We start from the raw sequence: 24,795 nt of genomic DNA, 5'->3' as shown, positions 1-24,795 counted from the left end.
TCTTGTAGAACCGCTGTGTCATGGCAAATTGGCCTCCTCTTGCACCAGTCCCACCCCCCGCGGTGCAGAGTGCCATACCACCCCAGGAATGGGAGCTCTATATCGATGCGTGGATCCTGCTTCTGACCTTGCGCATAGAAGCATCCGATGCAGAATTCACAGAACACGCATCTACAGATGAGTCTGTTGTCACCTTCTTGACTTCATTCTATGACCAGCTGGCAAGCACTGGTACGCCGGGTTTGCATACAGGGCCGAAAACTAGAATACTACGGAAGCTATGTTTCTTGCTCACACGGCGACTCTTGTTGGACGCGCCCACCTCACCACCCGATCTACTAGGATGGAAGTACCTGGGCAGCATGTGCAGCTGCTATCCCTCCAGCTCTGCGCTGAAGAAATTACTTTCTGAAGCATGGGACAAGCATGAAGAGACGATATCATCGAGCCTCGAGAAGGCAAAGACAGCCATGACGAAACAGCTGGCTATGTTGAGTTCCGCACAAGCTCCAAGGATTATCCCTGATATTCGCCTATTAACCATCCTGGGCTCTGTCATCCCCGCATGCGGCCAGGCATTGATGGCCGGCTCCGACTTCCTGGACACATGCTGCGAAGCATACCAAGCACACAAGAGGGACGACTTCCGCAAAGTACTCGTCGCTGTCATCTACGTTGGCCTTACATCTCTACTCAAAGGCCCAAAACCAAACCTCTCCCTACTCTTGGACCAGCTCTTCAGCCTAAAAGCCAGCGCAGGGATCAACGCACCAACAACAAAGAAGGAACCCACCCTCCTCTCAGACCTCATCTGCAGCTCCGATCTCCTCGTCCGTCTGGACCGGTACCTAATTTCGCACCCACAGAAACGCGGCCAAGATCTCCTCTCGAGTCTGCGCGCATACCAAATCGAATCAAATGTATTCCACCACCGCTACCAGAAACAAAAGAAAAAACTCGACAAAGGCAAAGCCCGCGCCACGACAGATCTCCCCCAAGCAGAAGACATGCACATCCACCGAATGTCCCTCGTCACGCAGATCCAAGACCTCTTCCCCGACCTAGGATCGGGGTACATCGTCCGTCTACTCGATGTCTACGACGATAACCCGGAGACCGTCATCGCACATCTCCTGGACGACTCTATTCCCCCTGAGCTCCGGGACCTTGATAAATCAGAACAACTCCCCACTGCCAATTCCACTGCCCCCAAGCACGACCCCTTCCCTCCGCGTCCAACACCACCTCAAATTTCCTCTCCACCAGTGCAACCCCGCAAAAACGTCTTCGACAAAGACGTCGATCTGGCCGACCTCGCCGAAACAGACAAATTGCGCTTCGGCCGCGCAAACCCAGACCAAACCGCCGACGACATCCTCGCAGATCGCAGCAAACACGCCGTCAATAAAGCGGCCATCATGTCTGCGCTGGCGACCTTTGACTCAGACGACGACGAACGCGATGATACCTATGATGTAGCAGACGTAGGCGGCACCGTTGACGCCGCCACCACTGACACAGATGCCGATGCGAAACAGAAAGCCGACGAACTTGACCTAACGCTATTCCGGACGTACAAGGCATCACCGGCGCTGTTTGCTCGGGACTCAGCGACCCGTCGATCGCAGCCGCGGGCTTCGCTGAAGCGCGAGACGGGCATGACGGACGAAGCGATTGAGGGATGGGCTGTTATGCTGGCGCGGGATTCGAAGCGGTTGGCGAAGTTGGAGGATCGGTTATCGCTTTCGGTGGTTGGGCCTGGTGGGACTGGTCTTATGCAACCGGAGATTAAGCCGACGGCGTATCGGAGGCCTGGGCCTAGGGGTGATGGGGAGTCGGGGAGTGAGACTGATGAGCCGGCTGGTTCTGGGTCTCGAGGTAGAGGGGATCCCGGTAGGGGGCGTGGTAGGGGTGGTCGACGAGGTGGTGGTGCTGGACGTGGGCGTGGTGGTAATGCGGGTTCCGGCGACGGGAATACCACCGCGCAGCGGCAGAGGAAGGAGGAGAATAAGGCCAGTAGGGCGAATCATAATCGTCGACAGCAGAGGGCGAAGAAGGTGGCGCGGGCTGGGGGTATGATGGGGTGATGCCAGCTGTTGGATGGTGACTTTTCATGATGTTGTGATGACCATAGAGACTCATAGTTTGTGTATATACTGCATTATTTAATAGACCCGAATGACGGGCATTATTAAATAGAGAAAATGGGCTTGCATGTGAAGAAAGGTATATGTAAGGACAAAGGGTTTGTAAGTCATATAGTATGATCGTAAGTCTACTTTCTAAGTGGATACTCATACATATAAATAATAATCGACGTCAAACTGGGGGACATTTTCACATCATAAATAGGGCATTACAAGTCTGTCGACATCAAATCTTCCAAATGTGGCCGATAGCGTTACCCCAAAGCAGCCCGCAGGCATGATTATATACAACTGTGCAGGATATACACGGGGCCAGAGTTTGCGGTTAATCGCGGAGACGACGGTCAATCAGAGGGGGCAGTACACATTTAGAAGATCACGGTGGCCATCTAGTGGTGGTCTGAGAAGACGCCCTGCTGGGCGCACGACTTCCGGCATTTGTCAAGGATACGGACCTGCTTCGCGACATCACCAAGTTTTCCGATAACCTCTTTGTTGCCATCGTAGAAGGTGAAGACGGCATACGGGATGCCAGTGTCGCGGCAGAATTCCATAACCAACTTTTGGGTACGACGCAGGTTGTGGCGTGGAATGCGAGGGTACAGGTGGTGAATGGCCTGGAACTGTAGACCTCCGTGGAAGAAGTCGAGCCAGGTTGGGCAGTCGACATCCATGGTTGTGCGAAGCATCTTCTGGGGAAAGGACTCGTTGACACCCAAGTCGGCCGTCGACATGGCAAAATGGGAGAGCGTGATCTGCACGTGTAACGGGGCGGTAACCATGTGCGAGATTAAAATGAAAATCAGACGGCTACTCCAGTCGGGGATGCTACGGTACACCACTGCGTACCCAAACCAATACCAGAAGAAGACTTGGCCAGCCATCTCGAACCACCGGTGCCACCAAGCAGGGCCTTTCTTCGGCGCTTGACCGCACAGCAGATATTCCCAGCTCAGGCGATACAGGTTAAAGCGGCCAAACAAGAGAATCGGATAGTAAAGATAGTTTTGATAGCGCAGCATGAAGTTCGCAAAAGCATCAAATGTCATAATACGTTCATAGTAAGTGCTGCGGAGACTGGTAAGGAAACGGTGCGAAATGGCAAAGAAGGGCATGTGTTCGATATCGGGGTCATGTTCAGGTGCATTCGTCACAATATGGTGGACATTGTGGTTGCGCTTCCACCAGCCCAGGCTTAACCCTCCAAGATAGTCGGCGATGATGATACCAATTACACTGTCCACGTGGAAGTGATGGGTAATGCCCATATGACCTGAATCATGAGCTGTAAAGACGAGCTGGTGCCAGAAGCATCCCAAAAAGAATCCCGACGTTGCATACCAGCCCGATCGGAGGAATATGTAAGACAGGGCCGCAAAAAGCGTATAGCGGCAGCATTCGATGAAGTAAGAGAAATAGTTGCAGTTGTATAGGCCTTCATCGCGAATCCTCTGATCTAATGCACGGTACTTCTTCTTGATACTCTCCTGGCTCTCCGTATCCAAAGACGGGTATTTGGTAACATCAAGGACGATCTCTTCCTGGGTTCGAGCGTCGAGAAAGAACGGCTTTGGCTCACACTCTGAGGTAGCTGAGGAAACGGACGTATCCGAGGAAACAGACTTTCGCCGGCGGAGGCCGGACTTAGCGTCGACTGAGTCGAAGATCGGAGACGGCGGTGTAGACAAGTCCTGACCAGAAGTGTCTTCATCTGATGTGCAAGTTGCCTCGGTATATGGGCGGAACTTCCCGCCTTGAATCGGTGGGAGGAAGTTTAACCACGGACCCTGGATGCGTCCGATCTGGAAGGCCAACATCCGCTGGCGCGCTTCCTTCGAATGTAAACTGTATGAGAGACTGTCAGTGACCCAGGAAGGCTTTCCAGCATATCGCAACCGGCATTCTCCGGATGTCCGAAGCACGTACGCATTGATCTCATCCGTCGCATCTTTTCCCACCATATGCTTAATCGACTTGTCACCACCCGGGTGGAATTTGATCCATGCATCGACCCTCAATACCCGGTCGTCATAGACTATAACATGCTTGCCTTCAGCGATCTGACCTTCGATCCAACGCCGTGACAGGATCGTATCCTTCCTCGACGGGGGAGTTGGTGTTGCGGCAGCTTTAAGAGTATCGGCCATGGTATGTAGAGAACGATCGTATCCAGCTCAGTCGCGGTAGAGTAAAGCGGTTCGGGTCAACATCGTACGGCCTGCGTCGGTGAGGAAGAAAGAAAGACAAGAAGAAAAAGAAGGGGAAAGGGTAGCAAGGGATCGGAAGGAGTGGAAAGTAGTGGTGGAAGGTTGCAGCAGCAGAGAGGGTCTAGTTAGAAGGAGCGGGTGGAAGCGGTGGACTTATCGAGAAATTGGAAACGCGGCGTCGATCGTCACCCCATCCTTTTTTAAATCAGTCCACTTACATTCCTCCATTTCCGCATCCTCCTCTCTTATTCGGTGCTGCTACTTCTACTACCTCTTTTAGAATAGATCTTATGATCATCTTTCCTTGTCGATGATGGTGGTGACTCCCTTCCTACCGAATATATTGTATTTCTAACAGATGTAGGACTCGCTTTCTCCGCTGATTCAAAAATGGCTGGAGTGGGACCAAGTACGTAGACGTTGATATTTATATATCCGACACCGAAAGCTTCAGGTCCATTCTAACGTCGCAGGACCCCACCACCCGCGCCGAGATCCAACAGCTTCGGGATTCCGGAGCTGTCGCAGATCTTGAGCAACGGCTTCAGAAACGTGTGTGACATGTCATAAATATGTTTATTGTACCGAGCGGTTCAGGTTAACTGTAAACAATAGGAATTCAATTTGGGACTGCAGGCCTTCGCGGCCGGATGGCGGCAGGGTTCTCCTGCATGAACTCGTTGACCGTCATCCAGGCGTCGCAAGGCCTGGCCAAGTACTTGAAGGATAAGCATCCGGACAGTGCTTCGGGCGGAGTGGTTATTGGTCATGATGCTCGTCATAACTCGGCCAAGTTTGCAGCTTTGGCTGCGAATGCCTTCATCTCACAGCAGATCCCGGTTTGGTTCTATTCTGAACCCTCTGTGACTCCATCTGTGCCGTTTGGAGTAACTCATTTGAAAGCTGCTGCTGGTATTATGATCACTGCAAGCCATGTAGGTTTTCCAGGCTCCAAAAAGCAGAAAATGAAAATAAAAACTAACTCTCCAGTAGAACCCGGCACAAGACAATGGTAAGCATTGACCACGCAAGTCTGATACATTGACCTACTAATATCCTTTGGTATAGGCTACAAAGTGTTCGTTCACCTTGCTCACCTGTTCCATTAGTTATCACTAACATGTTCCCAGCTACTTCAAGAACGGCGCCCAGATCAACACCCCCATTGATGTAGAGATAGCCCAGTCGATTGAAGAAAACCTGGCACCATGGTCTGGCGCCTGGAAAGATCTCCAGGCATGCGAATATTTACACGCCGATGCATACAAGACCATCTTGCCTCACTATACAAAGACAGTTTGGGATTACGCAGTAAGTGAACATCCACTTTGCTTCCCACTGCGCTAATCACTCATATAGAACTCAACTGTGTCTGACTGGAAACAACCAAGACCTTTTGTCTATACGCCCCTGCACGGAGTTGGAGGCCTTGTTTTCCCCGACCTCTGCCAGTCTGTGGGCATAACCGAATTCACGCCTGTGCCGGAACAAGTAGAGCCCAACCCGGATTTCCCGACAGTATCGTTCCCCAACCCCGAAGAAGCTGGAGCCTTGGATCTAGCCATGCAGACCGCCGATAGGGAAGGCAAAACCTTGATTATTGCCCATGATCCAGACGCGGATCGCTTTGCTGCCGCCGAGAAAGTTGAGTACGTGTTGCACTCCGATATCATTGAATACCACCGATGATCTGACCAAACATCCAGCGGATCATGGTTTTCATTCACAGGCAACCATATCGGAGTCTTACTTGCATCGCACCTGTTTGACTCCTTGGAGAACAGAAAGGACGGCAAACGCATCGCGGTTCTAAACTCCACAGTATCGACAGGCATGCTCGAGAAAATGGCAACAGCTAAGGGGATCCAATTCGAAGAGGCACTCACCGGCTTCAAATGGATGGGAAACATCGCCCGACGCCTTGAAGGTGAGGGCTACAATGTCCCTTACGCATTCGAAGAAGCACTAGGCTATATGTTCCCAGCCGTCTGCCACGACAAAGACGGCATCACAGCAGCGATGGTCTTCCTAGCAGCACAAGCCAAATGGCAATCGCAAGGACTCACCCCTTACATGAAACTACAGCAGCTCTTCAATGAATATGGCCACTATGAAACCCTTAATAATTACTTCCGGTCCCCGAATCCGGAGACAACAACGGCCTTGTTCAGAGCTATCCGGAATGGACCCTATAGAGCCGAGAAGACACTGGGACCATTCAAGATTCTGCGTTGGCGAGACATGACCGAGGGCTATGATTCCGGAACGACCAACAACAAACCTACGCTGCCTGTTGATAAGTCGAGCCAGATGTTGACTCTCTGGTTGGACCAGGATGTGCGGTTCACGTTCCGGGCTTCGGGGACGGAGCCTAAAGTTAAGTGTAAGTAGCATACATAGCCCGGGCCCTTTGGATTCTGTGACTGACTGTTTGAAAGTGTATGTTGAAAGCTGTGGAGCGTCTCGCGAACAGGCCGTGGATGCTGTTTGCAATGCCTTCCTTGCTGTTCTGAAGGAATGGGTGGTTCCCTTTGCGCCGTCTATGACGTATAGCAGACAGATGCCTACATCGTCGGGCTACGTGTTTCAGATCTCTGAATAGAGCGAAAACCCTTGAGTCTGCTTAAAAATTAGGTGTAGTTGGAAACTAGTACTCCATAGCAATGTCCTGATGAAAGGACAGGCCCACTGCCGTGCTGGCGAAAATTCAGCTAGAAACTATCTATTCTTAATGTTGCCCGGTCCGGGCCATCACATGAAATACGATCAAGTAACCACATACTGGTCTCGCCTGGCGACAGAGACGTCCGTCGAGTTACTCTTTGTGATAAGAATAATGTCCTTTATTCATAAGTCTCAGTACACAACCAACATAGGAAATATAATCAGTCAAATGCTACAGGTTGCTAGCGTAGCTAGTCTAAAAAAGATACAGATGGCGAATTGGTAACATGAACTTAGAAGTGGATGGCCTTGGAGTAGGTAGCCATGGCAGCCTCCTTGAAAGCTTCGGAGAGAGTGGGGTGAGCGTGACACGTCCGGGCGATGTCCTCGCAAGAAGCACCGTACTCAACGGCCAGAGTAGCCTCACCAACCATCTCACCAGCGTTGGGGCCAATGATGTGAACACCGAGCACACGGTCAGTCTCAGCGTCAGCGATGAACTTGACCTGACCCTCAGTGTCGAGGTTGGTCTTGGCACGGGAGTTGGCGCTGAAGGGGAAAGTACCGACGCGGTATTTGATGCCAGCGGCCTTGACTTCGGCCTCGTTCTGGCCAACCCAGGCAACTTCGGGGTGAGTGTACATGACACTGGGGATGACGCCGTAGTTGACGTGACCGTAACCCTTGGTGATGTACTCAACAGCAGCAACAGCCTCCTCCTCAGCCTTGTGGGCAAGCATGGGGCCAAAAGTGCAGTCACCAACGACACGGATGTGAGGAACCTTAGTGCGGTACTCCTGGTCGATGACCAGACGGCCCCGCTCGTCCTTCTCAATACCAACGTTCTCCAAGCCAAGACCCTCGGTGTAAGGTCTGCGACCGATGGCAACCAGGACAACGTCAGCGTCCAGGGTCTCCTCCTTGCCGCCCTTGGCAGACTCGACGCTAATAGAAACAGAAGCGCCACTGTCATCACCCTTGGTGACCTTGGTGCCAGTCTTGAACTTGATACCCTGCTTCGACAGGATCTTCTGAGCCTGCTTGGCAATCTCTGCATCCATACCAGGTCCACCGATCTGGTTCAAGAACTCAACAACGGTAACTTCAGCACCGAGACGAGACCAAACGGAAGCCTGTGACCAACGTTAGTATGGAGATTGATGTCTCAAACCTCTGACGTCGCAAAAATCGCAATCATACCATCTCCAAACCGATGATACCACCACCAATGACAACCATCTTCTTGGGAACTTCCTGTAGCGAAAGAGCACCGGTGCTAGTGATGATGCGCTTCTCGTCGATGTTCAAGCCGGGGAAAGGGGTGGCCTCGCTACCGGTGGCGATAAGGATGTTCTTTCCGCGAAGGGTCTGTTCACCACCCTCGAGCAGGTTCACCTTGACAGTGTTAGGATCAACAAGAGCACCAGTACCCTTGACGTAGTCGACACCGTTCTTCTTGAGCAAGAACTCAATACCCTTCGTCAGACCCTCGACGGAAGTGTCCTTGGCCTTCATCATCTGCTCGAGGTTCAGCTTGACATCACCGACCTCAATACCGCGCTTTTTCGTGTCGTGGAGGATCTGGTGGTAAAGGTGGGAGTTGTTCAAGAGAGATTTCGAGGGGATACAGCCGACGTTCAAGCAGGTGCCTCCAAGACGGCCACGCTTCTCGATACAGACAGTCTGTCGGCGATCTCCGTGGTTAGCAAAAAATCTCCGATTGAGGCACACCGAGAGTTTGAGCGCACCTTCAAGCCCTCTTGACCGGCCTTGATAGCAGCAACGTATCCAGCGACACCACCACCGATGATAACAAGGTCATGTTCACCTATCCCAACGCCCATCAGTAACCTATCTCAGCGGTTTTCGGAAGCGCAGGGCCTGTCCCTGGCCGTTCTATCGCAGGGGAAAAGCTCGGCCACATACCAGATTCGGAGGCGTAGCCACGTTTCGAGAAGAAGGAGAGGGTAGGAGCAGCGACGAAGTTAGAAGGGACAGACTGAGGGCGAGCAGTGCGGAGGGCAGCCCGCGGTGCAGCCCGCGGCAAGAGAGTCCGGAACATGGCGAAAAGGATGGGGAATTAAAGAAGAAAAAAACACCAAAGATAGAGAGTATAATGGACAGCCAATCCTCCAATTAAAGTAGGTGGAGAGGAAAGGGGAGGCAGCAATTGCAGGTGGTAGAAGGAAGAAGGGTATAGTATAGGGAAAAAGGATGTTGGGACAAGAAGCTTTCTTGAGGTTTTGCCAGCAGAAGCTGGCGGGCCGGTATTGATACGGTATTCCGCCGCGTATGTAATTATCCAGGCCAGTGATCTTCGGGTCAATTCGGCTAACCTTTGCCATATTGCCGACCCAGTGGTATGGCACATACGCCGTATATGTGGATGTCTATAGTTCAAACGGGCATGAGGTCATTGGGCTCTTGGATTTTCCCCTGGTGACCCTCGCCAGGCATTCCAGACCTTCTATCTAGGTCCGATACGGTGGTGTACGGAGAATTCAAGACAATATGCTACGCTTTGTCAGCGGGCCGGTGAACCATAAATACCTCATAAACCGCCCAAAAGGGAAAGCGACACTTGACTTACGATGACTAACAGCCCCATGCAGATTCAGTGAAGATCCCTCGCGCCTGGCAATGTTGGCCTTTCTTTGGGTATGAATTATCAACTTAGAAAAAGGCAAAAATGGACGTATAGGATGTCGCGTGTTCTCCGCGGGTAACGTGGAATCAGTAATACACCTCCAAGGTTATCGTCGGCATCTTCCAGTGAGGCCCAAGTCACCTGCGTAGTAAATAACGTAATCGAAGTATGTCTCTCTCGCTGTTCCCCGACAACAAGACCTTTTGATGCTTCTAACCCCAAGATGCCATTTGTGATACTAACTATGCAGGGGCGTTTTGATAGTTTTTCTGATCGCCACGTTGGTTGGGGTTGTTGGGTATGAATGACTTTTTCAATAGTACAATGTCCACTTATGAATACATGGACACAAGGGTGTTGTTTTGAGTGAAAGCTTCACAGCTGGAAGGTCAAGTTTTTGTGCAGCCAAATTCGAACATCTACTAACTTAAGTAGATATGAGAGTCTCGATCGCTCAATGCGACTGGGATGGCGGGAAACAAGCCAAAAGGTGTGCCAGAAGCATATAAGTTCATGATATCGAATCGCTGATGACCAGTATACGGAGACGGCATGGTCCGATATGGAAGTTCCTTGTCCTATAAGAATCCAGGGAAATGACTATACCTTATTGTTACTAGCCGCACCCCAGTTATTGGGTGCCTAATACGAGTCGTTGGGGTAGTTATTGATCTTGGTCTGAGTCATCCAGCTTATGCGATCCTGCGCAAAACTGTCCTCAAGATCACTGGAGGCATGATCTAGCTGCAACACCATCGGTAGAAGTTATATTACCATAAGACCTTGCTCGCTACCAGGATGCCATCCAAAAGTGAGATTACAGAGTTTCAGATGCCGGGCGCTGTCGAAATCATCTCAACCCGGCCGCAAAAGTTGATTGAGATCGTGGAGCCGGATCCAACATGGCCGGAGTCGTTTGCGATTATTGCACGCCGGATTGCCGATGCCCTTGGTAATCGACTTCTCTCAATCGAGCACGTTGGGTCAACCAGTGTACCAGGGTTACCAGCCAAAGCGGTCATCGATGTTGACGTACTCGTAGCTGACCCCACGGCGGAAGACTCCTACGTGCCAGCCCTTGAGGCTGCGGGTTTTCAGTTCTTGCTTCGCGAGCCTGGCTGGTATGAGCATCGCCTCTTCGGTTTCAACGAACCATACGCGAATATCCATGTATTTGGTCCGAACAGCGCGGAACACGTTCGTCATCGACTGTTCCGTGACTGGTTGCGCAACCATGAGGACGATCGCCAAAGGTATGTCGATACCAAACGGCAGGCCGCTGCCGCTAGTCGATTGGCGGGGGAGACCGTGAACGAGTATTCCGACCGCAAGCAATCTGTGATCCATGAAATCCTCCAGAAAGCTTTCAAGGAGCACGGGTACCTGAATGAGTAAAACTCCGACAAGTAAGGGGATAGATCATTAGATGGGTTGTTATTTCACTGTGGAAAGCAACGAACGATGAGGTTGATTGGAGCGCAACCCGTCGCTTCGGTCTCGTTTGGCTGGTACACATGTTCATATACATCGAAGACTAGGGAACTATATTTTCAATTGAATCGCGTTTGGGTAATCTCGAATAAGTGAGAGAGAGAAGTGAGATGAGGATGTACTTGACATGTCGGAGGTAGATCAACGTCCGACCGGCTCATGGCCTCAATGTATGTAGCTTTACACATAAGGTATTGTAGAAAGACAAGAATTGGAAAAAAAGGATAAATTCACCAGGGAATCAGGTGTTCCGGGTCACCTGCTCATTGTCGGGGAAGTCCCGAACAACTTTTCCATTTTCTCCTTGAATTTCCCCACCCAAAAGATCCCCAGAATCCCCGCAATGGAGGAATGGCACTGGCCAACGCCTGTATTCGTCAATCTTCACGCCCATACTGGATCCTTCCACCGTCCCGGGTTGGTGCTCACGTTATGACACCGTCCCTGGACCGGGTTTTTTTTCGAAAGGCGATCTTCACCAAGTGACGCAATAACCTGGTCGAGCGCGTCCTCGGCTAGCGCTCTCAGGCTAAATCTTTCTCTGATGCAAAAGTCGGTTTCCTGTGAAGATGAATTGTGGTCAAATTTTCCCGGGTTCTCTTCCCGGTTAAGGAAGCCGGTCCAAATAATCAATGGCATCGTCTTTCCCGCCGTCCGGATTACCGAGTTTGATTCGTATCTTCCCGGTCTGGAGCCAAATCCGGCCTTTGCTATCTCCAGATTTTTTTCTCTTGCGGGGCCGTTTGGCGAGTAACATCGTCTATCTCGGTGGAGAAAATCAACTACCTTGCATGTGCTATGTCTCCAACCCAGTCTTCTAGGTTTCTCCCACACGGAATGTAACCTAATTCGATTCAAAATGGCCTCGATTGTCATCCCATGGCCTGGCCGATCAATATGCAGGACAAAATAGCCGTCGGCCATCGGCCGATTGCAGTTTTTCGGCAAGCCCTTATATAGACCTCGTATCACCCCACAGATGTCTGTGGAAAGCCTCTACCGGTACCATTTGTCTCGCTATTCTTTTCGTCAAGGTATTTGAGCGAGACGTGGAGGGTCCCGAAGTACACCCTTTGTTGGGATATTGAGTTGTCATTCGCAATTAATTCTCGAAAGATTGTGTTCTCGCCATGTGTGATCAGATACCCAAGTGGAATGTCGTCCACAGATTGGAGAAGCGCAAGCTTCTCATTGGCATCAACAGTGTTGCGGCGTTGTCGATTCTTTTCTTCGGCTACGACCAGGGCATGATGGCAGGAGTCAACAACTCCAAAGACTACATCGACCTCATGGGGTTCGGCTACACCGAGATGAAGGATGGCTACCTCACCCCAGTTGTGACAGACAGTCTGCTTCAAGGTGGGATCGTGTCAGTCTATTATCTGGGGACATTGTTCGGCGCACTCCTTGGTGGCTGGATTGGAGACCGTATTGGCCGGATCAAGACCATTGCAGCAGGCGCTCTCTGGGCTATTCTTGGTGCTGCATTGCAGTGTTCCGCACAAAACCACAACTGGATGATTTGCTGTGAGTCCATTACGGGTGAACACCTCTCAGGCCCCATAGGCTAACAACTACTCAGCGCGCTTCATCAATGGAATTGGCACTGGTATTCTGAACGCAATTGTCCCGGTCTGGGCGACAGAGACTGCCGAGCACACATCCCGAGGACAATTCATTGCAATCGAGTTTACTCTGAATATCTTCGGTGTCGTCCTGGCTTATTGGCTGGAATTGTAGGTCTTAATCATCCAAGTATCTAGACTTGTCTAATAGGTTCTAGTGGATTGTCGTTCATCGATGGCGGAAGGTCTCCATTCCGCTGGCGATTCCCGATCGCCTTCCAGATTATCTTTTTAGTCCTCCTGTTCGTCGTCGTTTGGTTTTTCCCAGAGTCTCCGCGATGGTTGGTCAAAGTCGGTCGCGAGCAAGAAGCGCGCTACATTCTTGGTCGGCTCCGTGGAAGCAGTGATGAAGATGCAGTTCGCGCCGAAGCCGAGTTCCGGGACATCCAAAACGTGGCAGAGATGGAGAAAAGCATGAACCATAGCACGTCTTACTTGGCGATGCTTTTCGGCTACAAAACAGGCAAGCTACATCTCGGGCGACGTGTGCAACTGGTGATCTGGCTGCAGATCATGCAGGAATGGGTCGGCATTGCCGGTGTCACTGTTTGTATGTCTACTTGAAATCCCCACAAGCGCACCACTGACGAGGTTAGATGCGCCAACTATCTTTAGCATTGCTGGATTCGACTCGATGAAGAGCCAATGGATCAGCGGGTTGAATAATGTCTTCTATATGGTAGGACAGCCAGAACACCGCTACAATGACATGACTGACAGGAATAGTTTGCGACCCTTGTCTGTGTCTTTACGCTCGATCGGATTGGTCGTAGGTGGACTTTGTACTGGGGATCCATTGCGCAGGGTATCGCCATGTTCCTGGCCGGAGGCTTCTCCCGACTTGCCATCGATGCCCGAGCGGATGGAAATATCTCTCGCGCGAACTCATTTGGTGCTGCCGCAGCGTCGATGGTCTTTATTTTTACATCTGTCTTTGGAGCTACCTGGTTGACCGGTACGTAGGATGCTTCCATTACTTTTGCTGGCTCTACTAACGTTAGTAGTACCCTGGATTTATCCTGCTGAGATCTATCCGTTGGCGGTCCGCGCAAAAGGAAACGCCTGGGGTGTTGTGGGATGGAGTATTGGGAACGGCTGGCTGGTAAGAAGTGTCCTGTAGGCTGTCTGAGAAGTTCGCTGACTGATTGGCTAGACTCTGTTGTGTCCGGTGATGTTCGAGGCGATCGGCGAAAAGACGCTGTATGTTTTCGCGGCCAGCAACGTCATCACTATTCCGATGGTATGGGCTCTGTATCCCGAGAGTAACCAGCGGACGCTGGAGGACATGGACCTGCTGTTTGCTGCCGAGACGCCGTGGGTGTGGGATGCCGAGCGCACTTTCGCCCGTCTCAAGGCGGAAAACCCGGGGTACATTGAAACCGCCAACCGCAAGAACAGCGCGGTGGATCCGGAGATGGGAAAGCCGACCGATGCGCATGAGGAGCATGCTTCGAGTGCGTCGTGATGGGATTTTGACGGGAGGAACGACTAAACGAGTGGACGGTTGAACACGCTATAATATACATGTAGATCAAGGATACCCACTTTTGCGATACAGCCGACGCCATATTGCAAGGACTGATCGTCAATACATTTTTCTCTTCTCTAAAATGACAAGCTGCAAGTCTTACTCGTATCTTTAATGGATTAGAATGTACTAAGACCTAGTGGTTTGTATGTCGTAGATTCGGTGGTGCCGTGGGTAGATTTATCTCAGCGCAAACCGTGATTGGTCAGTTCCACAACAACATCAACATCATCAACGGACATCCATCATTAGAATCATATAAAACTACAGAACTTTCTACCCACCACCCTACTTTCTCTAAGATATATAAATGAATTAAACCAACATCACGACCTAGGTACGCAACTCCAGTAAAACATACAAGCAAAAACTATCTAACCAACCCAGCCCTCCAACCTCTACAACAACAAAACCATAAAACCACCAAAAGAACAACAATAATGACCACCAGACCCCAAGCACCACCGCCACATACAACCACAACCACTCTCACCCCATCCACAACCCCATCTCAACCTCCATCCCCATCTCCATCCACACCTACACTCACTCACAAAAGCAACCCCAACCCCAACCCAAATACCCTCAAACAAATCCACCGCATAAAATCCCACCCAACCCTAACCCCCCACCAACGGCGCGTATACCTCACCCTCCTCACCATCCCCGCCGGCCGCTGGACAACCTACGCCGCCCTGGCAAAGCACCTCAGCTCCAGCGCGCGCGCAATCGGCACCGCCATGCGGACGAACCCCTTCGCTCCGGATGTGCCCTGTCACCGGGTCCTCAGTGCCGACGGCGGGTTGGGCGGGTACATGGGCGCTGGGCCAGCGAGTGGACATGCTAATCTGGAGCGGAAGAGATTGATGCTTGAGGAGGAGGGGGTGGGGTTTGAGTGGGTTGTTTCGGCTAAAGATAGGTCTAGGATGTGTGGTAGTAGGGCTGGTGGTGGGGAGGGACGGTGGAGGGCGAGAGGGGAGTGTTTTGTTGGGTTTTCTTCGTTGTGATTCTGTTCTTTGGATTCGTATAGGTGGGGATTGGGGTGGTTGGGAGGTGTTAATCTTAGTATGTATCTAAGTGTACTCCATATCTTGAACTAAGGCTGAGAATGAGAATGAGAATAAGAACCAGTTTGTTACTTTTTTTAACCCCAAAGCAAAGAGAAAACATTCTATTTCCATCCGCATCTCTTTCATGCAGGGCCAATTCATCAGTCCCTGCCAAGTATATCACCTCGTCTCAGAGTAAAACAAACCCTAAGACCAAGACTATCAAACAAAAGCCTTAATGATCCAACGACGGAGTACTCCATACCTAACTTCCACTACCTATGTACCTACCTAACTAACCCAAGCCAGAAAAAAACATGAAACACAAAACCCCAGCCATTCCGCATAAACTTTTCCCAGGATGTTATTTACGGCACTTCCCAGCAAGCAGGGAAAACCGAAGCAGATCACTCGATTTTCTTTGTTCTCCCTCAACCATATCTTCGGATCCACCCAGTGAAAGCAATCCTGTACCTGGCTAAAAGGAGTCAAAAATAAGGTTGGAGATCATCCCTGGTGACGGCGGAACTATTTTTGTAGCTGATTACTATCTTTTTATCAATTGTGTTTTTCTTGTTTGGTTGATTCTAGGGGCCGGGGGGTCAAGTTCCTTGGTTGTTGATATTATGGTGGCGGGTTTGTTGTTTGGGTTGTGTTCGTTTGTGGGGTTGTAAGTATAAAGGAAATCTTATTTCTGAGGAGGGGTTTTTATGATTGATTGATGACTGATGGTTATCGGGGGGCCCGAGGGGAGGGAACAAAGAGATCTCTCTCTCTTTTCCTCTCTTTCTTGGGACTTGGACTTGGACTTGGACTGGGGCTTGCTTGCTTTAGTGTCGGCTTAGTCTGGTTAAGGCTGCAGTGTGTTGGGTACTACAACGTATTTATCCTAAATTGCCGAGGATGTACAACGTTATTACAGAAGTAGGTTTATTGGATTATAATGTAAAGCATTAACTCCGACGCCGTCTTGTCTTGTGTATCTTGAAGCTCGAGCTTGATGGAAAGGTAAAAAGCAAAGGGGGGAATGAGAATTAACAGGGGGACTGAGAAAGGGAAAAAAAAGTAAAAAATAAAAAATAAAATTAATGGACATGTTGTCTGCGGTTCTGAGCCCCTCAGAGACGGCCATGTCCGTGTTCAATAGAAGAGAAAAGAAGAAAAGCAAAGCCCAGACGATACAATGCACCGTCTATCGCGTAACGCCGGTCTGGTATCCGTACATAACTCGTCATCAATACATGAACCTGAATCCAAAAAAAAAAAAAAAACACAGTAAAAAAGGATGCGGGTCGTCATGGTCGACGATGCAGACGAAGAAAAGATAGTGGATACAACACATGCAGAGTATGAACCAGGGGGATAAGGTATAGACAAAGAAATCATGCCAGGGGAGGAAGAGGCGCCAAGCATGTCACGCAGTCACATATGGTTGATCACTGCCTTCCCTGAAGCCAATGAACAACCATCGTCAAGGGCCCAAGCCCTTACGAGAGAGGCAAGCCAAGACATCACCGTGTCGCATCTTAAGCCGCCTTTGCCACCCGCTTAGTAGCCGCACGGCGCTTCGGCACATTGAGATGGTGGTACGACCGCAGATGCTCAATCAAGTGGTCTCGGCGCGGGAAGCCATTGCTGTCCTTGCGGATGCATCCCTGCACCGGGCAGTCCTGGAAGACAGGGTTGTGGACGCTGGACTCGTGCCGCTTCAGGTCCGCCGGTCGAGTGAACGCCCGGCCGCACTCACAGACGTAGGGCTTCACCGGTCTAGACAGTCAGTTAGCATCGTTGCGAAATGAGATGGCTGAACCTATTCCATGGGTTGATACTTACTTGGCTGTCTCGCACGGAGTGTAGTTGGTCTCCAGTGGGGGGTAGGGGATCTCCTCCACAGGTGAGACCTGCGCAGGGGGAGTGGGCCATGTGCCCTGAACCGGGGAGGAAAAGTACTGTGGGGCGAAATGTGGATTGAGATCCGGTGGGCAGTAGATGGGCGGAGGCGTGGTAAATTCATAGGAGCCAGAGTCGTAGGAAGACGCCTCAAAAGAGCCCGAATCGTAGGAGCCGAAGGAGGAATAGGAATAGTTGGAAGATGGGTAGGAGGAAGAATAGGAGGATGCGTTGGACTGGGCATGGTAGAGCTCGAAATCGTTGCTCGCCATGCTGTACATATCATAATATCCCATGGGAGACTGCATGGACTCCTCACTGCTGGTCGAGTAGGAGTGCTCCATGGGAGGGCATGCCGCCGCATGAGGGTTCTGAAGTTCGACGGTTAGTTGAGTTACTTGATGCTGTTGATGTGTACTGTGCAAGTACGCAAGAGAGCAAAATATTGTCACATTTATTATCATACAGACAATCAGAGAAAATGAAGAGAAGAAGAAAAGTAGGAAAGAAACACCATCAATTGCATACCATTGGAGAAGAGTAACGCAACATTATGTATACTGGGAAAAAGAAAGGAAGGAATCCAGTAGGTTGGTCAAGTCAATCGCAGTGGAAGTCAAAACTTATTGAAGGCCAGTGGGTAAGTATCCCCAGGTTTGAGGGGGAGTCGAGTTCTTTATATAAGGCGAGTATCTCGAGGTTTGTAGGTTGCACATGGAGTAGAGCAAAGCAAACCGCGCTTTCTCCACAACGATGTCTGACTAGGGGGACCCGTCTGGCGTGTTAATAACACGAAGGAGATCCATGGCGACATCATCAGGTGAGCAACAGCTCTACGATCCACGACTAAGAATGCCAGCTGGGGGGACCCATGCAGGAAGTCGACATGAATATTGGCCGGGGAATGCAGTAGCGAACGTCTGCGACGCACTGCCACGAACCGCGGATGCGTCTTATTGGCGCAGCGGAAGTGAAGCGTCCTTGCGTTGCTGACGCTAAGAACGCCGCTAGAAAGGATCGAAGGTTCTGCCAGGCTTCTAGGGGATGAGTGGAATTGACCGGTGATGCCCTGGCAGGGGATGATTGGTAGATCCAGCCCCAGGGGCACTGCAAACACGGGCCGATAAGGAATAACTGACAACAGGTAACACCACAGATGATGATGCTTCCTGCTTGAACTTTACATCATCGTCCAGGCGCACTAAATCCAACCCCACAAGGTCCAAGTACAGGTGGACCCTTCGAAACCAATAAGGCAGACATGGCACCCGACTAGAGTCTTGCCCTAAACGGACATCCTAGTCTCCCTCCGGTCTTCTTGGACCGGGTCTCATTCGTCAGGAATGACTTGGACCGTGGGTTTTTATTTTCCCTTCACTGATCGGAACGCACTGATGAATCCCTCGAAGAGCGGTTGTTGTTACTGTATCCACTGCAGGCGGAGGAGGGGGATTGTGCTCCGAGGAGATTGTTGATATTATCTCCGTCGAAGGAAAGAGAAGCGGTGGAGAAGATGGCGATGATGGTCAACTATGGTTTGGGGACAGTCATCTGCCTGACTTTACCCGATTCGGCTCCTGACTTTTGTTTGACTGGATTATTCTTTTTTTTATTTATTTTATTCTATTTCTCTTATCGTTCATTTTAATTTTGTATTTTTTTTTCATTTTTTATATTTTTTATATTTTTTTCTATAGTAGTATTGCTTTGTTGTATTATTATAACCGGTTGAAGTTTATGAAGATCGTGAATATTATAATTAGTATAATTAGCATAATGAAGAGAACTATGATTGTTCCTGATGCTAACCAGGGACCGTCCCGTACGTACTGACATGGGGGGAGCAGGCATGAAAAGGCATGAACACCCAACTTGACTTGATTTTCCAGGTCGGCACGTTTTCCGACTCATTTTCTTTGATTCTCTCGGGACGAAAATCAGCGATTCGACAGCCTTGTGGCTGTGGAGCCGTCGGCCTTGGCGCCAAGTCCCTTCATTCGGTGAACACAAAAGTCTGGGGAGGAAAATCAATGAATAAAATCCGTCCAAAATCAAGGTTTACTTTTCTCCTAATAAAAGAACCACATAATGAATAAGGAAATTAATTCAATTGGGAACTTGGATTTCTCGGATTGAATCCATGGAGGGGCGGATTCTCACTGAGTACGTATCTTGGGTAAGTTGGGACACTGGTAAACTAGTGGCTACCCTTTAGCCGCACAGCCCACTTGCAACTACGACATAGTATGTACATGTTCTGGATGATGCTGATGCTGATATCTTTGGTACTACCACTCACAATCGATTGATTGATGATCGATGATTCTATTCCTTCCACCAGCCACCCCGTAAGAAGTAATTCTACTAGTCCATGCAGGGGGAACTTTGAGTCGTTTCCGTGAGGGATTTTTGAAGATGTGAGGTACTTTTTAGTCTGACCGTCATTTAATTATTTTTTGAGGCTTTTAATTTGCGTTTAACAAATGACTCGACGGTGAGTGAGGCGGACGGGCGAGAGACACACGCAGATACAGCGCAAGAGCGAGAACGAGACGGAGAAATCAATTGTTGTCCTTTGTTTTCTGGTTGTCTGTGTGTCGGGCACAGAAAGCGTAAAAGGTCCAAGTCCGGTGATCGCCCTAACCGACCTTAGTCATAGCATCTGAACCTCTCTTGTCTGTACTAACTAACGACTACCACTCCTACCCACTACTGAGTCCTGACTGCTCGCGATAGCTGACCGTAGGTTCATCTCGCTCGTCCAATTATACGAGCAAAATAATTATAGCAGCAACCGTTCACTAGCAGAACGTTTACTTCTCTACTACTGTTTCATGTTTCTTCTTCTTTGTCCGACAGTGATAAACCATCCCACTGGTGAACTCCGCAGGTGGATGCAGACTCGGCTTCATCTGTCCAACCTTGGATGATCGTGAGCCACACGGCGGCTCGGATTGCTGCTTCGGGCTACGCTTCTCCTGATCGCTACGGATTCCAGAACGCCAGACCCGGGCCAGACGAGTCTGAACACGGAAACGCATGCAGTAATAATCATCATCGGTCAAAGATATCTGGACGATGGTTGCATTCCTCAATGGGGCCAACCCAACAGTGTGTGCATAAGACATGGCTGTATATTCCATCAGCCGCCACGCAAGATCAGCGCAGAACTCCCCTGTCCCGCAGTCCCAGTCGTTTACTCGTTCCTGAAGAAATCTCGCAAACACAAAGAAGTGAAAAAAAAGGGAGAAGAAAAAAAAAAGTCAAAAGAAATGACAGACTCCCATCCGTCGGCAACCCGAACGATCTGAAACTCAATGCCTGTCTCCAGTGTAGAGGACCCATAACCACACCGCAAATAATTGGACCTAATGCCTACCATACATACACGAACTCAAAGAAACAAGGAGACTAAAGCCGCATTATAGTTCGTCTTCCAGGTACTTGTAGACAAACTTGAAATCGGCCTTACGACGGTTCATCCTGGGTGCTGGGTTAGCGGTTTGTCCGAGACACATCGGAGATTGAACTCCGACATGTAAAACAACTTCAATGAAAACAGGGCAAAAAGGGGAAAGATGGCTTCGAAAAAAAAAAAAGGAGAAATGAAAGAGAAGACTCCACTCACCATGTACTCTCGTAATCAAAGAACCGATACGTCCCTTGTTCGAATTCCTCCGTGATGGTCTTGGGTTCCTCGTGCCGTTGGAACCAGGTCTGGTACTGCTTGTGGAATCGCCAACTTTGGTTCTTGAGCGCTTTGGCCGCCAAGAATTGCTGATACGTGCCTTGTCGGTAATAAAACAGGTAGAACAGTGTATCCGTATCGATCCGCCCCGTGTCGTATAATCGGGGGTCGTCGAAGATGGCAAGAGGCTCTTGAGGGTAATAAAGAGGGGTGTTGTACGGGTTCTGAGGTTTATAGTGACGTGGCTTTTCTGCATCCGCCGGCTCGGGGCAGGTGTTAAGAGATGCCGTAAGGAGCCGTTGCACTGAAGGAGGGGGGTTTGTGGAACTTTGTGCTGCCGCTCGGCTCTTGGTCACCTCAAAGGAATGGATCAGATCTTGCAGCCCCGGAGGCAGATGGTATATCGATTCCTCCTCGCGCGACTCTTCCTTGCTCGCCTCACCGTTCACCGTTGGCTGTGGTTCCTTGGTAGCTGAGGCCTCCGCCTTCTTGGTCGCAGGCGTCGACTGTACCGTATTCGACGCACTCGCGGCGGTGACATTGGGGCTGAGCGCGGGTGTCTTGGACCGCTCCTCCGAAGCAATACTTGTCGTTGCGGTCGGTTTAGATACAGGTTGCACCGAGGCAATGCTAGGGGAAGCAGTCGATGAAGGTCTCGAGGCCAAACTGGCAGCTGGGAAAGCAGGACTTGCGCCCGGCGGTGGAGGGAGGGGAGCAATGCCAACACCGTTCTTATCGCTGGCTGCCGCCGCGGCCGCCGCGGAGGCATATTTGAGGGTCTCCCCAGGTAGACGGGTGGGCGGTGGTGCGGGCTTCATCCCAGATGTGCCACTGGTGGACGTTGACGGATGTAGCGTCGCAAGCACTGGGAGCGGCGATTTCATCTGCGCTGAGGGTCTTCGAGGCGCCGTGGATTCACTCTTAATGGGTTTCGGTCTCAAGTCCAGGTCTTCCTCCTGGACGGACTGTGTATCCTGCGATGATACCCGGTCGTTGTCACCCGTCATGCCGAACTGTGCCTCAGTCTCACCATCTAGGTTTAGGTCATCATAAAGCGTCTCATCCTCTCCAGAGTAGTCCACATTATGCCCGTCTTCAACATAGTACTTTATGCTTTCTTTCAAGTCCAAGACTTGGTTTACCTCCACGTTGCCGTTCTGCAGCGATCGTAGCAAGAGTTCCAGCTTATTGACATGCCACTTATGTCGTTCCGTTATCCGCTGAAGATCCGCTAACCGGTTGGCCCTGGCGACGTCCTTCTTGCCCTTCTTCATCTGCATATGCAGCGTCTCTTCCTCAGCCTCCATGGCCTCAATCTTTTGTTGTAACTCGTCGACCATGCTCGATAAGAAGTCACTTGTCTCCACCTTTTCCTTTTCTCTCGGATCGAGTCTGGATGCGGCCGAAAGGCCCTCTTTCGAGTATGCTTTCGTCTTCATTTCCTTTTCTACCGCTTTGAACTGCTCCATGCACTGCACCTGTGTTAGCTACTCGCAAGTCCGATAAGCCGTTGGAGGGCAGGATTTGTCGGGGAATCGTTAGCCCACAGTTTCGATGGCTCGGCGCTGCTCCAGCAGCGGTCCCTTGTCTTTGACCTCATTGCCTGATGCCCATGACTTGATTTGGTCGCGATACCTTTGGAGCTTCTTGATCTCCCGTTTCAAGTTCTCCTCAAGCTTATCCCGTTGGGTCGGATTTGACGTGGATCGGATCTTCTCGTAGATGCCCTCGAACGACTGAATACCTTCGGCGACCTTCTTGAAGGTCTTGTCGATCTCTTGCTGCGTCTTTCGCGATGTCATGGCTGCTGTTCACATGAACAGATGGCCACGGAAGGAGGCTGAAAATTGCACTTGAGGTGTGGGTTCAGGGTGGGTGGGAAGCGGAGAAAGGTAGGGCGGATGGGGGAATTCGTTATGAACTCGACGTCTAGGAATTCCGGGGGGCTGTAAATAAGGATCAAGGTTGCCGGGCAACTCTATCCTAAATTGAAGGACGTGTGCGCGGTGGGTGAGTGAATTGATTGATTGTCAAGAGAAGTCCTGGGGGTGAAGGGTAGACAATCTCCTGATATGTGGTATGGATCCAGCGCCTGTCGAAGAGCTCAGTTGGCGCCAAGACTTGACGGGCGGCGTAACTCAGTATTGAAATCAGTTTGTAGATACCTTAAGTGTGTGCCTTAGGTTACGGAGTATTCATCGCGGGAACCACTTAACTTTCCTCCGATCATCTGCCTTTCTTACTCCTCTTTCTTGGCCGATAATTCTGCCTCAAGTTTCTATAAGAGTATATGACTACTTTGCTTCGCCTCGCATTTGCGATTCAGTGGTCTTCTAGTCGCCGACCTTGAACCCACCTGTGTTGTGAATGCTCACGGTAAGTGAAAGCTCCGTTTTCAGCACGCGGCTACAGATCTATAAATGCCATGAATGAATAATGGTTCCCTCGAGCGCGGTGTTCGCTAGCTGATTATACCCGGGAATACAGTTTTGTCGCATTCATTATAAACCACTTTATTCAACTTACGACTTATTTATACGCCTATCGGTCGGTTCATCTCATTATGAAGGGTTCGTCGCCATCTCATCTCCTTCCAAGATACCTCCACTAACCGAACGTCAGCGGTTATACAGCGAGTCAAATCCGCGTCGGTTACAGTTGATGGCCAGCTAGTCTCCAAAATCGGTAGGGGTCTGCTCGTTCTGGCAGGTGTTGGCAAGGGAGACACAGAGAAGGATGCAGACACGTTAATACAGCGGATACTGAAAGCCAAGTTGTTCCCAGGCGATGAAGATAAGCAGGTAAGCTATTAGCCGACTCGACTGTGCGTAACGAGATGGATTGGTTCTGACGGATGTTATTCGGTGCGAAGTGGAAGCGAAATGTCCAGGATATTGAAGGAGAGATTCTCTGCGGTATGTGATTATACTTCGACTGTATCCAGATTGTGTTTGCTGACCGTCGCAGTGTCGCAATTTACACTCTATGGCCAATTGAAAAAGGGCAAGCAACCGGACTTCCACGACGCCGCTGACGTGGAGACTGCACGCAAACTGTACGACTACTTCTTCCGACGACTGGGAGAGGCCTACAAGCCCGAACGGGTGAAGAACGGTATCTTCCAGGCAATGATGGAGGTCGAATTGAAGAACGATGGGCCGGTGGGTGTAGATTACCGCAGTGAAGATGCAGCGGTATAGCCATTGCTCGTTCTTTTGCTGCTCCTTAACCCTTTTATGAATGAATCGCTAACGGATGGGGAAATCAATAGGTTACGATCGAAATCAACACACAGTTGCCGAAGAAGGAGAAATCGGAGAAGGAAGAGCCGTCGCAACCGGTGCAGAAGAATATCGAAATTAAATTACCTCCCGAGTTGTTGGAATAATGGTTCTATTTCTATATTATACATATGATACCTCTCCTTCTTGTTGCATTCTATTTTCTTTCAATTTCTTTATTTATTTTTATACCCTGGGTTGGTACATAGATTGATAGACTATGGAATGGGAATTAATGAATGTCATTAATGATTCTAAGATCCATTGAAAAAAGGAACCGCCAATGATCGACTGACCTCAGCTTGAATGATTCGTCGGAAGTAGTCTAGATCGTATGAATGGGAGAACTAAGTATTATAATGCTAAGAATTGCATGGTGCGGAGACCCGTGATCAATGGAAGCTTCCTGAAGCATCACTCGTTCCCATTCTTACCTTCAGCTCCAGTCCACTTCTCTACCTCACTCTCCCCTTCCCCCTCGTCTCCTACTGAGTACTGACTCCTCTACCTGAATCATCTCAATCTATTTACCGATCCACTTTTCCAACCTAGTTCTCTATTCCGTCCAACTTTTGTGC

At 50.2% G+C, this 24,795-nt stretch overlaps 11 protein-coding genes across 11 annotated transcripts; 6 read left to right on the top strand and 5 right to left on the bottom strand.

The window, feature by feature from the left end:
* Positions 1-20: 20 nt before the first annotated feature.
* Positions 21-2,087, top strand: F9C07_5641 (putative CUE domain protein; the record flags this gene model as incomplete). The annotated part of the gene is made up of 1 exon (XM_041287183.1): positions 21-2,087. One exon carries the CDS (start codon positions 21-23, stop codon positions 2,085-2,087), a length of 2,067 nt encoding a protein of 688 aa, XP_041150208.1.
* A 449-nt stretch (positions 2,088-2,536) lies between these two features.
* Positions 2,537-4,294, bottom strand: F9C07_5640 (putative fatty acid desaturase; the record flags this gene model as incomplete). Its single annotated transcript, XM_071511375.1, has 2 exons — positions 2,537-3,992; positions 4,074-4,294. The coding sequence occupies 2 exons, from the start codon at positions 4,292-4,294 to the stop codon at positions 2,537-2,539; spliced, it is 1,677 nt and encodes a 558-aa protein (XP_071366967.1).
* Positions 4,295-5,004: 710 nt separating this feature from the next.
* F9C07_2063392 (uncharacterized protein) lies at positions 5,005-6,956 on the top strand (the record flags this gene model as incomplete). Its single annotated transcript, XM_071508680.1, has 5 exons — positions 5,005-5,366; positions 5,485-5,665; positions 5,714-6,003; positions 6,061-6,737; positions 6,793-6,956. The coding sequence occupies 5 exons, from the start codon at positions 5,005-5,007 to the stop codon at positions 6,954-6,956; spliced, it is 1,674 nt and encodes a 557-aa protein (XP_071366966.1).
* Positions 6,957-7,311: 355 nt separating this feature from the next.
* On the bottom strand, positions 7,312-9,080 carry F9C07_5638 (uncharacterized protein; the record flags this gene model as incomplete). Its single annotated transcript, XM_041294625.1, has 4 exons — positions 7,312-8,151; positions 8,219-8,701; positions 8,767-8,846; positions 8,945-9,080. The coding sequence occupies 4 exons, from the start codon at positions 9,078-9,080 to the stop codon at positions 7,312-7,314; spliced, it is 1,539 nt and encodes a 512-aa protein (XP_041150205.1).
* Positions 9,081-10,463: 1,383 nt separating this feature from the next.
* F9C07_2229512 (GrpB domain protein) lies at positions 10,464-11,060 on the top strand (the record flags this gene model as incomplete). Its single annotated transcript, XM_041287175.1, has 1 exon — positions 10,464-11,060. The coding sequence occupies one exon, from the start codon at positions 10,464-10,466 to the stop codon at positions 11,058-11,060; it is 597 nt and encodes a 198-aa protein (XP_041150204.1).
* Positions 11,061-11,239: 179 nt separating this feature from the next.
* F9C07_1852703 (uncharacterized protein) lies at positions 11,240-12,183 on the bottom strand. Its single transcript, XM_071508447.1, has 2 exons — positions 11,586-12,183; positions 11,240-11,524 (listed from the first exon to the last, which is right to left on the bottom strand). Exons 1-2 carry the CDS (start codon positions 12,078-12,080, stop codon positions 11,420-11,422), a joined length of 600 nt encoding a protein of 199 aa, XP_071366965.1. The 5' UTR covers positions 12,081-12,183; the 3' UTR covers positions 11,240-11,419.
* Positions 12,184-12,286: 103 nt separating this feature from the next.
* On the top strand, positions 12,287-14,246 carry F9C07_5636 (putative MFS monosaccharide transporter; the record flags this gene model as incomplete). Its single annotated transcript, XM_071511374.1, has 7 exons — positions 12,287-12,683; positions 12,739-12,892; positions 12,940-13,331; positions 13,378-13,460; positions 13,508-13,736; positions 13,783-13,883; positions 13,935-14,246. The coding sequence occupies 7 exons, from the start codon at positions 12,287-12,289 to the stop codon at positions 14,244-14,246; spliced, it is 1,668 nt and encodes a 555-aa protein (XP_071366964.1).
* A 503-nt stretch (positions 14,247-14,749) lies between these two features.
* Positions 14,750-15,316, top strand: F9C07_5635 (methylated-DNA-protein-cysteine methyltransferase; the record flags this gene model as incomplete). The annotated part of the gene is made up of 1 exon (XM_041287174.1): positions 14,750-15,316. One exon carries the CDS (start codon positions 14,750-14,752, stop codon positions 15,314-15,316), a length of 567 nt encoding a protein of 188 aa, XP_041150202.1.
* A 1,568-nt stretch (positions 15,317-16,884) lies between these two features.
* Positions 16,885-17,592, bottom strand: F9C07_5634 (putative C2H2 finger domain protein; the record flags this gene model as incomplete). The annotated part of the gene is made up of 2 exons (XM_041287166.2): positions 16,885-17,125; positions 17,192-17,592. 2 exons carry the CDS (start codon positions 17,590-17,592, stop codon positions 16,885-16,887), a joined length of 642 nt encoding a protein of 213 aa, XP_041150201.2.
* A 3,078-nt stretch (positions 17,593-20,670) lies between these two features.
* On the bottom strand, positions 20,671-22,738 carry F9C07_5633 (Not1 N-terminal domain, CCR4-Not complex component-domain-containing protein; the record flags this gene model as incomplete). The annotated part of the gene is made up of 3 exons (XM_041294608.2): positions 20,671-20,731; positions 20,877-22,408; positions 22,484-22,738. 3 exons carry the CDS (start codon positions 22,736-22,738, stop codon positions 20,671-20,673), a joined length of 1,848 nt encoding a protein of 615 aa, XP_041150200.2.
* A 159-nt stretch (positions 22,739-22,897) lies between these two features.
* F9C07_1851818 (COG1490 domain protein) lies at positions 22,898-24,681 on the top strand. Its single transcript, XM_041287173.2, has 6 exons — positions 22,898-23,312; positions 23,424-23,506; positions 23,559-23,737; positions 23,809-23,851; positions 23,904-24,130; positions 24,208-24,681. Exons 2-6 carry the CDS (start codon positions 23,500-23,502, stop codon positions 24,322-24,324), a joined length of 573 nt encoding a protein of 190 aa, XP_041150199.1. The 5' UTR covers positions 22,898-23,312; positions 23,424-23,499; the 3' UTR covers positions 24,325-24,681.
* Positions 24,682-24,795: the final 114 nt, after the last annotated feature.

The sequence above is a fragment of the Aspergillus flavus genome, chromosome 7 (genome assembly GCF_009017415.1).
Source record: "Aspergillus flavus chromosome 7, complete sequence".
In the NCBI taxonomy this organism is placed as follows: domain Eukaryota; kingdom Fungi; phylum Ascomycota; class Eurotiomycetes; order Eurotiales; family Aspergillaceae; genus Aspergillus; species Aspergillus flavus.
Note: the sequence above shows the minus strand (reverse complement) of the source record. Positions and strands in the feature narration are given on the sequence as shown.

What these genes read in the sequence shown, in the direction of transcription:
- F9C07_1852703 (XM_071508447.1), bottom strand. Translation starts at nt 12,080, where the DNA reads ATGGCCGACGGCTATTTTGTCCTGCATATTGATCGGCCAGGCCATGGG. An exon ending in TCCAGGGACGGTGTCATAAC is followed by an intron (nt 11,525 to 11,585) that starts GTGAGCACCAAC and finishes TGACGAATACAG; the next exon opens with GCGTTGGCCAGTGCCATTCC.
- F9C07_1851818 (XM_041287173.2), top strand. An exon ending in CAGGCGATGAAGATAAGCAG is followed by an intron (nt 23,738 to 23,808) that starts GTAAGCTATTAG and finishes TTCGGTGCGAAG; the next exon opens with TGGAAGCGAAATGTCCAGGA. An exon ending in ACCGCAGTGAAGATGCAGCG is followed by an intron (nt 24,131 to 24,207) that starts GTATAGCCATTG and finishes GGAAATCAATAG; the next exon opens with GTTACGATCGAAATCAACAC.